Source organism: Mobula birostris, chromosome 9 (assembly GCF_030028105.1).
Source record: "Mobula birostris isolate sMobBir1 chromosome 9, sMobBir1.hap1, whole genome shotgun sequence".
NCBI classification, from domain to species: Eukaryota; Metazoa; Chordata; class Chondrichthyes; order Myliobatiformes; family Myliobatidae; genus Mobula; species Mobula birostris.
The window spans coordinates 65,888,744-65,904,397 of NC_092378.1; the positions used below are offsets into that span (position 1 = coordinate 65,888,744).

The window sequence follows — 15,654 nt, forward strand, 5'->3', positions numbered from 1 at the left end:
TTAGCACTTTGCACTGAAATGGTCGTTTTTGTTCCAATTATGTTCTATCTTGTAAATGCTAATTTGTGTATAATTTGTTTATATTTTATTTGCGAATGTTGCTTATCTGATTCTCTGTACCTGCAATGCTGTGGAAAGTAAGTTTTTCATTACACCTGTGCACACATGGAATTGTGCACGTGACAATAAACTCATCATTGACTTCAGTTTGAAGGAAATAAAACCAACAGCAGAACAAGTTTTAGTTGTGACATGCGTCAGTTTATTTTGCATAAATCTATCTGCAACAGCACAGTTTTACAATGTACCATTCTTCCTGATGCACTAATCTAACCTAGAAGGAAATCAAATGCATGTCAGAAGTCACAAGAATTAGCAACAGTCAGAACTCATTTCTTATGTATGCTGGCCTCTGTAAAGTTCAAAGCTCCAGGCTTTTTAATATTTTTAAGTGGATTCATTGAAAATACTTTTTTTTTACATTTTCTGCTGTAATCTTGATGCGCTGCAAGCCAACTAACACCAAACGTGATTTATAGTTATGAATATTCTAAATGTCGTGAAGACAGAAGTGTGCCCTTTACTCGGCTGCCCTCACTAGATTATGTTATTCCATTCAATTTATAGGTCCCACCTCCATAATCTAGTTCGACTGTACCAAAGTCCAGAGGCTGAATTCAGTGACCCGCATTGCTGGTTAAGCACACACCAGCCACAGAGGAAACTCTGCCACGGACGGTCCCAAGCCTGGCTGTGAAAGGGGGAGGGATGGGCATGGGATTAGCAACCCCATCCCGTAAAAAACCAGAGCTAGAGAAACACCAACAAGAGCTCCGAAGACCGCATCCCTGGGAGAGGAAGGATCTTTGCCCAGACTGGCCCAAGACAGAGGGCTCTAATGAGCTGCCGTCGGCAGCCTCTGCCCCAGTAGTGGTGATGGGCTTAAGAAGAAGAACGACAGAGAACTAATCCACACCAAATCTATTTGAAATTGATTCCATCACACGGATTGTTTCTTCAATCAAACAGAAAACGCAATGCAAGAAATGAAAACGATTAAGAATATGATGGTGTTCAAACAGGCAAAGGTACGATAAATATAAGCCTAGATCGAGCGGAGAGCCAGGGTGGAAGGGCATATTTTTAAGGTGATTGGAGGGAAGTATAGCAGGGATGTCAGGGGTAGGTTTTTTTTACACCGAGAGTGGTGGGTATATGGAATGCCCTGCCAGGGGTGGCGGTAGAGGCAGATATATAAAAAAACTCTGAGGATGATAGAAAATTGGAGGGTTATGTAGGGGAGAAGGGTTAGATTGACGTTACAGTAGGTTAAAAGGTCAGCACAACATTGTGGGCCGAAGGGCCTGTATTGTGCTGTAATGTTTATGTAATAACATTTGAACAACATGGTCTTTATTGAGTCATTCCCAATAGGCAGTAGTGTACTGTCTGCCTCTTTGTGCACCATTTTGCAGATTTTTTTTATTTTTTAATGATTAGCGAGAAAAAAACTGTGAAGCATAAATTCAAAGGTCTGAGCTTGATTCAGAGTGTGTGTGTGAGAGAGAGACACACAATCTCTTTGACCCACTACCTTCAGGAAGGATGTCCAGAAGCATCAGGACTGGGTAAAAGCTCCTTCCCCAGGGCTGTGAAGACTTATGAATACCCTGCCACCACCAAAGTCTCATCACCAAAACAGTGAGCTGTTTACTGTTTGTTTACCTGTACCACACACTACATGCACATTGAATTATATTTTATTAACTTGTATATGGTAATATTTCGGTTTAGGTGTTGTGTGAAATATGTTTTGTGGGTGCACCGCGGCCTGGAGGGAAGTTATTTCGATTGGTTGTATATATGCAGTCAGATGGGACTGGGAGACGGGAGTGTCAGTGGGAGGGGAAGAGGGAGAGGCTCACACAGTGCATTTCACACCTAGTGACAATGCCAGTTTATTGCACTGACAACACAGCAGGCTGCGTCCACCCTGCATCTATGACCAGAAAAACAGTCTCACAACACAGTGACAAAACAACAGGTCATTAACTCTCTGAAGTCATCTGGAAACCTACGAGCTGACTGTTGAAGTTAGCTTCCACAACCCAGGTTAAGGAAAGGTGGAAAAGACCAGGACTTCCTCATTTGGAGACCTCAGACAATACAGATCAGGGATAACATCTCCTCCTTGCTGACATTCAGCAACGATGCATGCTTAGCCCACTAATCTACTTTCTCTACAATTATGACTGTGTGGCTAAAAATTCATAGATGACACCACTGGTGTTTGCAGAATCTCCAACGGTGATAGATTGGCTGATTGAGTGGTATCACAGCTGTCCTGTACTCATCATCAATAAGACCGAGGAACTGACTGTGGACCTCACGAAGGGGAAGTCAGGAGAACCAGCACCAGTCCTCATTGAGAAGCAGTGGTGGCAAGGCTGAGCAGTTTCAACTTCTTGGGTGTCAGCATCTCAGAGGATCTATCCTGGACCCAACACATTGATGTAATGGGCACACCAGTGGCTCTACTTCATAAAGAGTCTGGGTAGATTTAGTACGTCACCAAAGACTGGAAAATTTCTAAAGATGTATGGTGGAAAGCATTCTATCTGGTTGCATCACCATCTGGGACGGAGGCTCCCATGCACGGGAATGAAAGAGGCTGCACTGGGTTGTAGTCTCACCCAGCTCCATCATGGGCACAACCCTCTGCACCATCGAGGACATCTCCACAAGGTGATGCCTCAAGGCGCTGGCATCCACCATCAAGGACCTTCAGCACACAGGAGATGCCCTTTTCACATTACTACCATCAGGGGGCAGGGCACAGGAGGCTGAAAACACACGCTCAACAACTCAGAAACAACTTCTTCCCCTTCACCATCAGATTTCTCAACGGTTCAGGAATATCTCAGTATTCCTTTTTTTTTTGCAATATTTATTTATTTTTGCACTTTATCGCTGTTGTAAAGCAACAAAATTCATATCATATATGACAGTGATAATAAACCTGATTGTGATCAACAGTTCACTGAATCCTGGGATGAGCTCAAGAGGTAAGATTGAGCAAGTGGGGCCTACACTTAGGCTTTAAGAGATGATCCCATGGAAACACACAAGATTCTGAGGGCAATTAACTGAGAGGTCTATTCTCTTATAAAACTAGGGGCCATGGTGTCAGAATGAAGGCATACTGCTTGAGACAAAGTTCTTCTCAGACACTGAGAGTCAGAAGAACGTCTTACTTCCACGGATGCTGCCTGACCCACTTAATTCCTCCAGCAGTTTGGGTTTTCTTCCACCACCAACCCCACCGCCCCCCCGCCCCTCCAATCCTCAGAGAATGTGCGAATCCTTGAAATATGGAGTCTGCACCATCCATGGAATTCTCCGCCTGAAGATGTGGAGACTAAAAGATTGGGGGAATTTGAAGTGGAGGCAGATAAATATTTGAAAGATTTCAAGGGTTGTTTTCTCTGGAGAAGTGGAGGCCAAGTAGAGACCTGTAGAAGTTTATAAAATTGTGAGAGGTGTAGATTGTGCAGGCAGCCGAAATCTTTTCCCCCAGGTTTGAAATGTTTAATACTAGAGGATATCTAAGAGGGGGAAAATTCAAAGTTCAGTACTAGAGGAGAGGGGAGAGGCAGTAATTTCATAGACAATGTTCTACAGCGAGAGTGGTGGGTGTCTTCATTGGGGTGGTGGTGGAGGCAGATATGATAGAGGTGATTAAGGGATACTTAGGCACGTGAATGCGCGGAGAATGGAAGGACATGAACCTTGTGCAGGCAGAAAGGATTAGTGTTTTTAGTCTAAGTACTTAGGACAACATTGTGGCCTGTTCCTGCCCAGTACTGTTCCATGTTCCATGTTGTACCAGGGGATTAAGGCAATGGGAAACAGGAACAGGAGAGCAGACGCGGCCTATGGCAGATCAGCCATAATCATATGGAATGGCGGGACAGAGCGGGCTACTCCTCTGATTTCCTTAGGTGTGTTCAGGGCCACAGAGGATTGGCAGGGAAATCAATGGTTGCTAGGATCAAGGAGGGAAGTCAAGATGTGGGTCAGGTCAGCCACATTCTTAATGTATAATAGAACAAGCTCAAAAGGCTGAATGGCTCCTCCTGCTGTTTATGTTACAACTTTTACCCAGAGAGGACTACAGCATAAAAAACAGGCTCTTTGGCCCATCTTGTCCATACCAACTGTTATCCTCCCTTGTCCCATTGACCAGCACCAGGAACATAGCTCTCAATATCCCTCCCATCAATGCACCTACCAAACTTCTTTTAATTGTTGAAATGGAATGAATTTTGAAAGAGAAGTTCTACACTTCCGTGTCACAGATTAAGCACGAGACTGATACTACAGGATCAATGCCTTTCAAGGTTCTCGAGCAAAGTACATTTTAACAAAGTTTTGAATAGATGAGCTGAGAAAATATTGTGCACGTAGAAGTTGTACGGTTTGAAGCTTTAGTCACATCTTAAAGTGAGGGCTTGCTTGCAGCAGTGAAATCTCACTTCTTGAAACCATTTGCAGCTTTGACACGTATGCTCCTCTTGTGATGTTTGAACATAGCAGAAACCACCATGGGGTGAACTGGACTTGTATTGTGTGGATAACAAGACAGCAGCCATGATTCAACCTGTCGATCTGCTCAGAAACGGCTCTGCAACAGAGGTTCTTGCAGGTCGTCTAAGGAAATACATCGGGAATTTTATTTAATCCAGCAGGTGCTACAGAAGGTCAATGGAGCCCGATGCGATACATCTGTATGTGATAGAGGACTTTGAAAAGGTGTGTAATATTCTCAACTGAGGGGTGGTGTGAACTTGGGCATTCTCGTTCACAGTCTGGCCCTTGTGTTTCGTTTGCAAAGCGCAGTCCAGGAAGGCAATGTTATCAGTCAGGCTGACACGGAGTGGTGTGCTGTAGGAGAAGGCAAGCTTCTACCTGGTGAGCTGGCCGACTACTTTCAGCAGTGTCTTGTTTTCTTGCTTCAGCTGGTCATTCTCGTCTTCAATTTCATCCAAATCCTTGAACGGGAAACAAAGGCAGCATGAGCTTGTGTTAACACACACAAAATGCCGGAGGAACTCAGCAGGTCAGGCAGCATCAGTGGAGAAGAACAGACAGTCAATGTTTCAAGCCTGACTACATATTCCCCATAGAGGCTGCCTGACCTGCTGAGTTCCTCATTTTATGTGAGCTGCTCCAGATTTCCAGCATCTTTTATCTTTATGAGTTTATTAATCAGGGCAAAGAGCAGAAGGAGAAAGGCTCCCAGACTTCATCATTCAGCCACATATCAAGCACCCACATACTGGAGGAGATTTACAGTGGCCAATCAACCCGCATGTCTTTGAGAGGTGGGAAGAAACCGGAGTAACCAGAGGAAAACCACATGGTCATGGGGAGAACTTGCAAACTCCACAAAGACAGTGGCCAGGGCCAGGATTAACTCTGGTCTCCAGAGCTGTGAGGCAGAGGCTCTACCTCCTGTGCCACTCTGTTAGGTTTAATTGACAGGTCAAGCAGATACAGGCCAACTCAGACCCTCCTCTGCTCAACCCTCACCCATGTACCCTGATTTATAGAATCATAGGACGCCATAGCACGGAAACAGGTCCTTTAGGCCATTGAGTCCACACCAAACTATTAATCTGCCTCGTCCCATTGGCCTACACCTGGACCACAGCCCTCCATACCCCTTCCATCAATGCACTTACCTAAACTCCACTTAAATGGTGCAAGCAAACCTGCATCCACCACATTCACTGGCAGCTCATTCCACACTCCCACCACCCTCTGAGTGAAGACGCTCCCCTTCAGGTTCCCCTTAAATAGTTCACCTTTCACCCTTAACCTATGATCTTTGGTTTTAGTCTCATCCAACCTTGATGGAATAAGCCTACTGGCTTTTATCCTAGCGATAACCCCTCTGCATTTTGTATGATCGAAGGTTCTTTTCATATTTGGTAACGTATTACTGTCTCGTTTGAATACAGCAAATGACTGAGCCTGCACACATCTCGTTGGAACAGTAAGAACACTAGTCAGGGTGGACTTACAAAAGGCTGCAGATGCTTGAAATCTGGAGCAACTTGCAAGATGCTGGAGGAACCGAGAGGGCCAGGCACCTACCAGATCCCACCACCTGCAGCCCCCTGTCACCTCCTCCTAGTGGTTAGCGCTAGCATTTCAATTCCTGCCGCTGTCTGTAAAGAGTTTGCACGTTCTCCATGTGACTCTGGAAGCTCCTGTTTCCTCCCACATTCCAAAAACATACAGGTTAAGATTAGTAAGTTGTGGGCATGTCACGTTGGTGCCTGAAGCGTGGCGCGAGTTGCAGGCTGCCCCCAGCACACATTTCAGACTGTATTGGTCACTGACGCAAAAGATGGATTTCACAGTATGTTTCGATGTGCATGTGACATATAAAGCTCTCTTTTATCTATCACTATTCCCACTTTCCCCAGATCTCACGGATCTCTTTGTTGCTTGGCTGGGGAATAAATTCAGATTCATTTATTTATCACATGTACATCGAAACAGACCCGGCTGGTGGCATAGTGGCATCAGCGTCGGACGTCGGGACGTAACTCCGTGCTGGGTTACCAGCTGGTGATCTCTTTGGAAACTCACCCGGCAGAATGCAAAGGCAAACCAGTGCTGTAACTTGCCTCGTACGCGGTTCCCCACTACGTCAGAGAGGCGTGGAGGGAAATCGTCCGCTAACCGGAGAAACTCCGGATGCGACGTACCTTTCCTTTACATCGAAACAAACAGTGAAATGTGTCACTTGCATTAACAACCAACACAACCCAAGACTGAGATCATTATTAGCTTTATTTGTTACACGCCATCGAAACACGCAGTGAAATACGTACGTTGTTTGTGTCAATGACCAACATGGTATGAGGATGTGCTGGGAGCAGCCCACAAGTGTCACCACGTCAACACAGTATGGCCACAACTTGGGAACAATAACCCGTATGTCTTTGGAATGTGGGAGGAAACCAGAGTATCTGGAGGAAACCCATGCAGTCATGGGGAGAGCATGCGCCATAAAATATTCAACTAATCGCTACATGATCGTACCACCCTAAAGATGTGCTGGGGGCACTGTTTTAAAATATCAGACAAAAGACACAAAGGGCAGATGAGGATAAACTTTGGAGATGTTGAGGAACTCACAAGCTGTGGGGTTGGAGCACAAAACTGAGTTGGTCAGGGCCATTGAGAGGAGACAGAAGAGGTTTTAAAGACAGGACAATGTGGTGGTTTCAGGGAACAAGTGAGGAAGACATGTGGGAAAACTCTAATAGGAGTTAGTAGGGACAAGACGGGTCGAATGGCAGCACAGACAAAATGCTGGAGGAACTCAGCAAGTCAGATGGCATCTATGGAGGGGAATAACAGTCAATGCTTCAGGCCAAGACCCTTCATCAGGACTAGAAAGGAAGGGGGCAGAAGTCAGAATGAGAAGGTGGAAGGAGGGGAAGGAATAGAAGCTGGCAGGTGATAGGTGAGACCAGGTGAGGAGGAAGGTGGGTGGGCAGGGGAGAGGAGATGAAACAAGAAGCTGGGACGTGATAGGTGGCAGAGATGAAAGGCTGAAGAAGGAATCTGATAGGAGAGGACAGTGGACCATGCAAGAAAGGGAAGGAGGAGGGGAACCAGAGGGAGGTGATGGGCAGGTGAGGTGAGGAGAAGAGAAGAGGTGTGAGGGGAACCAGAATGGGGGAAGGAAAGGGAGGAGGAAGGAATGTGCGTGTGTGGGTGGGTGGGGGGGGATTATTGGAGGTTAGAGAAAGGGAACAGAAATTTGCATAAGTACACGGAAGGGAAGGGTATGGAGGGCCACGGTCCAAGTGCGTGTGTCAATGGGACTAGGCAGAATAACAGTTCGGCATGAACTAAATGGGCTAAAGGGCCTGTTTCTGCGCTGTAGTGCTTCAGGACTCTGTAACAGGGAAGACCTTCTTGTCCAAGTCTTTGATTTTAAGACAAGCTGCCAGCCCAAACCTTCCCCATTCAGCAGCTCTGAAGGGTGATTTTTTTCCCTCTAGGCTTGTTACATAACCAAACTGAGATTACTGTGAGCAAGCGTAGGGCGATCAAAAGATCAAAAAGGCTTGATCTCCAGGCTCCTCTGGAAATTCCAGGACTCAGCTTGGCTGTTGAACAAACACATTCTAAAATAGTTTCCTCAGGAGAACTAAGCCCTTGGACCTGCTCTTAATCATTTGAAACACATGGTGCATGCAAGCGTTAATGTAAGGTTTTCAGTCGTACTTTCAGGAGGAATCCTGTTGTCAGGGAGAAACGTCTGTGATCAGCGTACAAGGCTAGACAAGTGAGCACAATTCCAGTCATGTGGCCAATTAAATAGACCCAACAGAGCAAATAATTCCAACTGAGCAGATGTTACTAGGAAAGATTAAATGTTACTTCTCGCATGGGGTTGATACACGATGGGATGTAGATTAAGTTTATTAAGTTTGCAGTTCATACTTTCAGACTGCAGAACCAACACCACTCTTGAGCTGCACAGTAGCACAGCAACTGGAATAAGACTATTCCAGTGCTAGCAACCTGGGTTAAATTCCCCCGCAGTCTATAAAGAGTTTGTACATTCCCCCCTTGACAGTGTGTGCCTCCTCTGGGTGCTCCAGTTTCCTCCCACATTTTAAAGACGTACAGACTAGTAAAGGTTAGTAAATTGTGGGCATGCTACGTTGGTGCTGGAAAAGCATGGTGACATTTGTGGGCTGCCCGCAGCACATCCTCAGACTATGTTGGTCACTGATGCAAACGAAGCATTTCACTGAGTCTGGAGTTTCGATGTACATGTAACAAGTGAAGCTAATCTAATCTAATCTAATCAAATCCTGCAGATGTGGGAATTCCAGAGTAATGCACACAAAATGCTGGAGGAACTCAGCAGGTCAGGCAACATCTATGGAAATGAAGAAACAGTTGATGTTTCAGGCCCTTCCTCAGGACTAGAAGGAAGATGGAAGAAGCCAGAATAAGGAGTTGGTGGGAGGAAGCCAGGCTGGTGGGAAGGGGTTGCGGGGAGGACTATGGTACGAGGCTGGGAGGTGATAAGAGGAAAAGGGAAAGGGAAAGGGCTGGAGAAAATGGAATCTGATATAAGAGGAGAGTGGACCTTGGGAGAAAGGGAAGGAGAAGGGGCACCAGTGGGACATGATAGGCAAGTGAGGAGGTAAGAGGGAGCCAAAGTGGGGAACTGAAGAAGAGGGAAGGGGAAGGAGAAGAAATTACCGGACGTTAGAGAAATCAATGTTCATGCCATCAGCTTGGGAGGGTACCCAGTGGAATATGATGGGCTGCTCTTCCAACCTCATCGTGACAGTAGGGGAGGCCATGAAGCAACATGTGGGAACAGGAACAGGAACGGAGATTGGAACTAGAATGGTTGCCCATCAGGAAATCCTGCCCTTTGTGGATGGAGCTTGACAAAGTGGTCTCCCAATCTGCTCCAGGTCTCATCAATGTGGAGAAGGACCCCAACAGATTCACAGGTGATGTATTGCTTCACCTGGAAGTATTCTTTGGGGCCCTGAATAGAGGTGAGAGAGGACATGAATCAGCAGGTGTAGCATTTCTTCCTCTTGCAACACCTTCCCCCCATTCTCCTCTTTCGGCAGGGATTCATTTGTCTATTTCTCCCTCCTCATTAACTTCCCTCCTAGCACTTATCCCTGCAAGTGATGGCAGAAGAATGAGGCTGAACAGTAAATAATTATTACACAACCTCAAAGAGTACTAAGTCGGTCATGACAGAACGGGGGAGTAGACTTGATGGGCCAAATGGCCTAATTCTGCTCCCGTATTTTAAGGATTTATTATTTTTATTTGCCCCTTTCCATTCCTTCCACTTGAACTGCCTCTAATGGTTAGGGTCTAACCAGTGATTCTTACTCTGTTAAGAAGGTCGATTTCTTCCTTCAGTTTCCCAATGAGATCGTCCCGATCCTGTAGCTGTTTCAGCAGCTTCTGATTTTCTTGCCTCTCCTTGGCAAGTTCCTGTTGAGAGACAGAGATCGCCCATCAACCGTGATGTTGAGTGATTAATCTAACCTCCCCAGCTGAATATGGAGTCAGGGAGTCAAGGAGTCTTAGAAACACAGAGCTGGGCAGACCAACGCACACAGAATGCTGGAGGAAATCAGCAGGTCAGGCAGCATCTACAGAGAGGAAGAAGGAGTCGACACTTCAGACTGAGATCCTCCATAGCTGCTGCCTGACCTGCTGAACATCTCCAGCACTTTGTGCCTGTGTGTTGCCCTCTTGTGCTTGTAGAAATAGCCCATTGAGCCCACGGTATCCATGCTCACCAGCAACATACCCATCCACACTAATCCCATCTCCCAAGACTTGACTGGTACCCTGCAAACCCAGGTGATTCAAGTGTTTATTCAAACACTTCTTAAAACATTGCTGTGTCCACCACTCTCTCTGGCAGCATGCTCCAAGTACTCACCACTCTCCTCATGAGAAAGGTTCCCCAGAAATCCCCTCTAGGCCTCAAAACAGTGAAATAATTCCTTATTCCACTTGCACAGATCTGTTACTGCAGTGCCTTCTTTTCCTGCATGTACTTCCAAAGAGTTCCACCCAGCACCACTGGAATATAGAACCAAGCGTCATTCCCTCTCCAGATGCAAAGTCCAGGTGGAAGGTTGCACTGGGAGCTTTGTAACTTGGGAAGTACAGGCAGGCAGTACATTACAAAGAGGAGAGAGGAGCAGAGAGTGAAACAAGCCCCTCTCATTCCCCCTCAGCCTCCCCTCCCCACCCTCATACAGCACAGAACACTACAGCACAGTACAGGCCCTACAGCCCACGATGTTGTGCCCAATCTTTTAACCTACTGTGACCTAACCCTTCCTTCCTACATTTTTCTATTATCTGAGTGCGTCTTAAATGCTCCTGATGTATCAGCCTCAATCACCACCCCTGGCAGCGCATTCCACATGCCCACCATGCTCTGTGTAAAAGTCCTATACTTTCCTCCAAGCTCCTTAAAGTTATGCCCCCTCATAGTACCCATTTACACCCTGGGAAAAAGTCTTTGTCCATCTACTTGATGTGCACCTCTTATCATCTTGTACATCTCTATCAAGTCACCCCCATCCTCCACACCAAAGAGAAAAGCCCTAACTTGTTCAACCTTTCCTCAGGAAACCCCCTCACCGGGCTTGTACAGAAACTTGGCTCTGCTAACAGCCACTGGACTCGGTGGTGAGAAAGCCACATTTCTCAAACAATGTACGTCTAGGGTCAGTATGGTTTGAGTCCAACCAAATGGGAAAGTTGGGATGTTTCGATTAACTGGACCCCGATTTGAGCAAATGCTGTGTAAATACTGCCCATAAACAATTACCCATCAGCAAGAAATAACAGATCCTACACCACATACAATTACAGAGAAAATGTATTTACTAATTTCAGCGTTATCAACCAGTTATTAAGAGGAAAAGGAAAAGAAAAAAAATAAAAAGGCCCATTACAATTAAACCAGTCTAGAGCTCGTCTCTTCCAAAAGCCAAGTGTGTCTGTTACTCATGGTGCCGAATTTTCTCGCCAATCACCAGTAGAACTTACCATCTTGGACTCCTTCGACTCGCGAAGCACTCCTTGCAATGGCGCCTTCCCGTTGGATCGAATCCTACAGCCATCCTTCCCCATCTTCCCCTCTATCTCCCGCCAAACAGAACATAAACCCCACCAGTGTCCTTCACAAATCTCTCTCCGTCCAGCTTTCTCTAGAACCTTCTCCCAATTCCAAATTCCTGATTGGCTGACACAACATTCCTAAGTTGAACATCATAGCCCCTTATCTTTAACGGAAACCCAAACACTATCAGCATGTCACAGCTCTTCTACAGAAAGCTACTAAATGAAATACCCTAAAGCATTAGCAGTAAAAATCTTAACCAGGGCATTATACTCGTAAGACTTGTTCTTTAATCCAGGCAACATTCTGATAAATCTCCTCTGCAGAACATACCTTTTCAAATTCTTCCAATTTCTTCTCTAATGAACCACCATAGCTTGCAGAGTTGCCATAGCGACCATAGCCCATCCTCTCACCTCGACCAGAGTATCGATTATTGGTTGAGTACGTAGGGATGTCTTCTTCAGGAGCACCCATGGAGCTGAGGAAGAACACAGAACATAAACACATTACAGCACAGTACAGGCCATTCAGCCCACAAAGTTGTGCAGACCCTTTAACTGTCTCTGAGATCAATCTTAACAAACATGTGATTTTAAACTTGAAGGGGAACAAAAACTGTGGCAGAATGCCGAGATGATGAGAGCGATTCGATATAGCAAGTGCAGGTGAATTAATGAAAAGCATTCAGTGTCCTGTGAATGGTGGGTGAATATATCAGGCTTTGTCTCGCACATCTAGGCGGCAAGGTACCGTAGAGGTTAACGTAATGCTCTACAGCACCAGCAACGCTGGCTCAATGCCCACCACATTTTAAAGTCGTAAGGGTTAGGCTTAGTAAATTGTGGACATGCACTTGTGGGCTGCCCCGGCACACCCTCGAACTGCACCTTTCAACGTACATGTGACAAATAAAGATAATATGCAGTAAAGCTAATCTTTAATCTCGCTGCTGAGTCTGCTGCAGTAAAATGGGCCACACTCTTCCTCTGACTGCAGGATTGTCGGTTTAGATCTGAGTGTATGTCGAGGTTGACACCATGACCAGCATGTACAAGGGACAACACACTTCCAGATGTGCCCTCATTCTGAGCAGAGGATTCCCCTCTCTGGTGGCTACCCATAGCACTAATTTGGAGAGGCTGTGAGAAGGTGCTCTGAACCCTCAACCAACCTGAAGGGAAGAGAACAACTTGACTGACTGCCACTAGTGAAGGTATAAAGCTGCCCACCTTCCTCCAGTTCTGAGGGAATATCTTTGAGAGGGTGGTGAAGAGAACCATTGGAGCGTTGGCCTTCATTGGTCATGGAACACAGAAGTCGGGATCTTATGTTGCAATGTACCAGATGCTGGATTAGCTTTGTTTGTGAAATGCACATCGAAACATACAATGAAATGTATATCAAAACATACAGTGAAATGCATCTTCTGCATCAAATCATATCAGTGAGGATTGTGCTGGCGTCACCATGCTTCCAGCACCAACGTAGCATGCCCACAACTCACTAACCCTAGACCTTACATCTTTGGAACGTGGGAGAAAACTGGAGCACCTGGAAGAAACCCACACAGTCATGAGTAGAACGTACAGACTCCTTCCAGACAGTGGTGCGAATTGAAACCCGATCGGCGATTGCTGGTGCTGTAAAGTGACTGCAGTAACTGCTACACTGGGGGAAGACCGTGTTCAGTTTTAGTTGCCCTGCTATAGGAAAGTTGCGATCAAGCTGGAAAGAACAGGGAGGAGATTCACAAGCTGTTGCCAAATCTCAAGGGACAGAGCTAGTTGGGCACTTTTTTCTTCGCTGGAGCATAGGAGAATGAGGTGATCTTACAGAGGTATGGAAAATCATGAAAGCCATAGATAGGGTGAACGTGTCTTTTCCCAGAGTTGGGGAATCAAGAAGAGAGCACAGGTTTAAGGTAAGGCAGGGATTTAATAGGAACTTGAGGTATAACTTTTTTACCCAGAGGATGGTTAATACTTGGAATGGACTGCCAGAGGAAGTAGTTAAGGCAAGTATATTAAGAACAAACGAAATGCTGAACTCAGCGAGTCAGGCACTGTCTCGCCGTCTGGAGGGGAATAAACAGATGATGCTTAAGCCAAAACATTGTGTTTATTTCCCTCCATAGATGCCACCTGACCTGCTGAGTTCTTCTATCATTTTCAGTACTGCTTTTGATTTCCACATCTGCAAAAACTCTTGTGTTTACATTAACAACACCTAACAGAGGTGGATACGAAAAGTTCAAATGGATATGGGCCAAAACACACAGATAAATTTGAATAGCAAAACACACAAAATGCAGGAGGAACCCAGCAGGTCAGGCAGTATCTATGGAAAAGAGCCCGAAACGTCGACTGTCTACTCTTTCCCATAGATGCTGCATGGCCTGCTGTGTGTGTTGCTTTGGATTGCCAGCACCTGCAGATGTGTTTCCTCGTGTTTATAAACTCAAATAGTTTAGATGGGCACCTTGGTCAGCATGGATCAGTTGGGCAGAAGGGTGTGCTTTTGTGCTGAATGACTCCATGACTTTAAACAGCAATTTTACAGAAGCTGCTGACACGCTTTGATGTCTTGTTTCCACTGCATCAATGACAATTTTGGTGCTATCATGACACAGGAAGGCCTTTAAACTAATAATAAGAGAATCATTATAATCCTGGTCAGCACCAGGAAGCAAATTAGTCGAGTTTTACTGAACAGGAAAGTTGTTTTGACAGCCAACGTCAGTCATGTGAACATTAACCTGCAGCCACAGAGTGGCCTGGACTTTCAGGTTAGAAGAGTAATGCATGACTTTGCTATGACTCAGCACTTTAGAAGAGTCACAAGTTGTTGCAGTCAGTTCTACCTGATATCATTGGTAACACAAACTATACGATTAGGTGACATCACCAACAAAGAATGTTAAATGCAGAATGACTGTGTTTGACATGGCTTTTAACTCACTGGTAAAACCATACACAAATATAATTACCAGGGTATATAATAGTCGTTAGCTCTTGACTACCTTCTCAAATGAACAAAGTCTGTCACAATGTGGAAGGGCCATACAACCATAAGACATAGGAGCAAAATTAGACCATTCAGCCCATTGAGTCTGCTCTATTTCATCATGGCTGATCCACTTATCCTCTCAACCCCATTTCTCCTGCCTTCTCCCCGTAATTTTTCATGCCCTGACTAATTAAGAACCTATCTGCCTCTGCTTTAAATATACCCAATGACCTGGCCTTCACAGCCGCCTGTGGCAATGAAATCCACGGATTCACCACTCTCTGGCTAGAGAAATTCCTCCTTATCTCTGTTCTAAATGAACATTCCTCTATTCTGAAGCTGTACCCTCTGGTCCTAGATTCTCCCACTACTGGAAACATCCTCTCTACATCCACTCTATCTAGGCCTTTTAACATTCGATAGGTTTCAATGAGAATTCCCTCTCTCCCCCTCCCCCCTCCATTCTTCTAAATTCCAGCAATAACCATTTCATTCCCAGAATCATTCTCACAAGCCTCCTCTGAATCCTCTCCAATGTCAGCACATCCTTTCTTAGATAAGGGGCCCAACATTGCTTACAATACTTGAATTGCAGTCTGACCAGTGTTTATAAAGGCCCAACATTACAACCCTGCTTTTATATTCTAGTCCACTCAAAATGAATGCTAACATTGCAATTGCCTTCACCACTATCACCTCAACCAGCAAGTGAACCTTTAGGAAATCCTGTACGAGGACTCTCAAATCCCCTTGCACCTCAGATTTCTTAATTTTCTCCAGATTTAGAAAATAGTCTACGCTTTTATTCCTTCTAAAAAAGTGCATGACCAGACACCTCCCAACAGTGTATTCTATCTGCCACTTCTAATCTTAGTCTTTCTGAAGCCTCCCTGCTTCCTTCACACTACCTGTCTTTTCAC

At 45.5% G+C, this 15,654-nt stretch overlaps 1 protein-coding gene across 2 annotated transcripts in view; it reads right to left on the reverse strand.

Moving 5' to 3' along the window:
- Nucleotides 1-250: 250 nt before the first annotated feature.
- pawr (PRKC, apoptosis, WT1, regulator) overlaps nucleotides 251-15,654 on the reverse strand; it is a 231,896-nt gene continuing 216,492 nt past the window's right edge. For both annotated transcript variants that reach the window (XM_072268193.1, XM_072268192.1), the window contains exons 5-7: nucleotides 12,059-12,206; nucleotides 9,967-10,071; nucleotides 251-5,051 (exon numbers count right to left, since the gene is read on the reverse strand). In XM_072268193.1, the coding sequence (XP_072124294.1) occupies nucleotides 4,965-5,051; nucleotides 9,967-10,071; nucleotides 12,059-12,206 (340 nt within the window). In that variant the 3' untranslated portion in view covers nucleotides 251-4,964. The remainder of the gene's footprint in view (nucleotides 5,052-9,966; nucleotides 10,072-12,058; nucleotides 12,207-15,654) is intronic.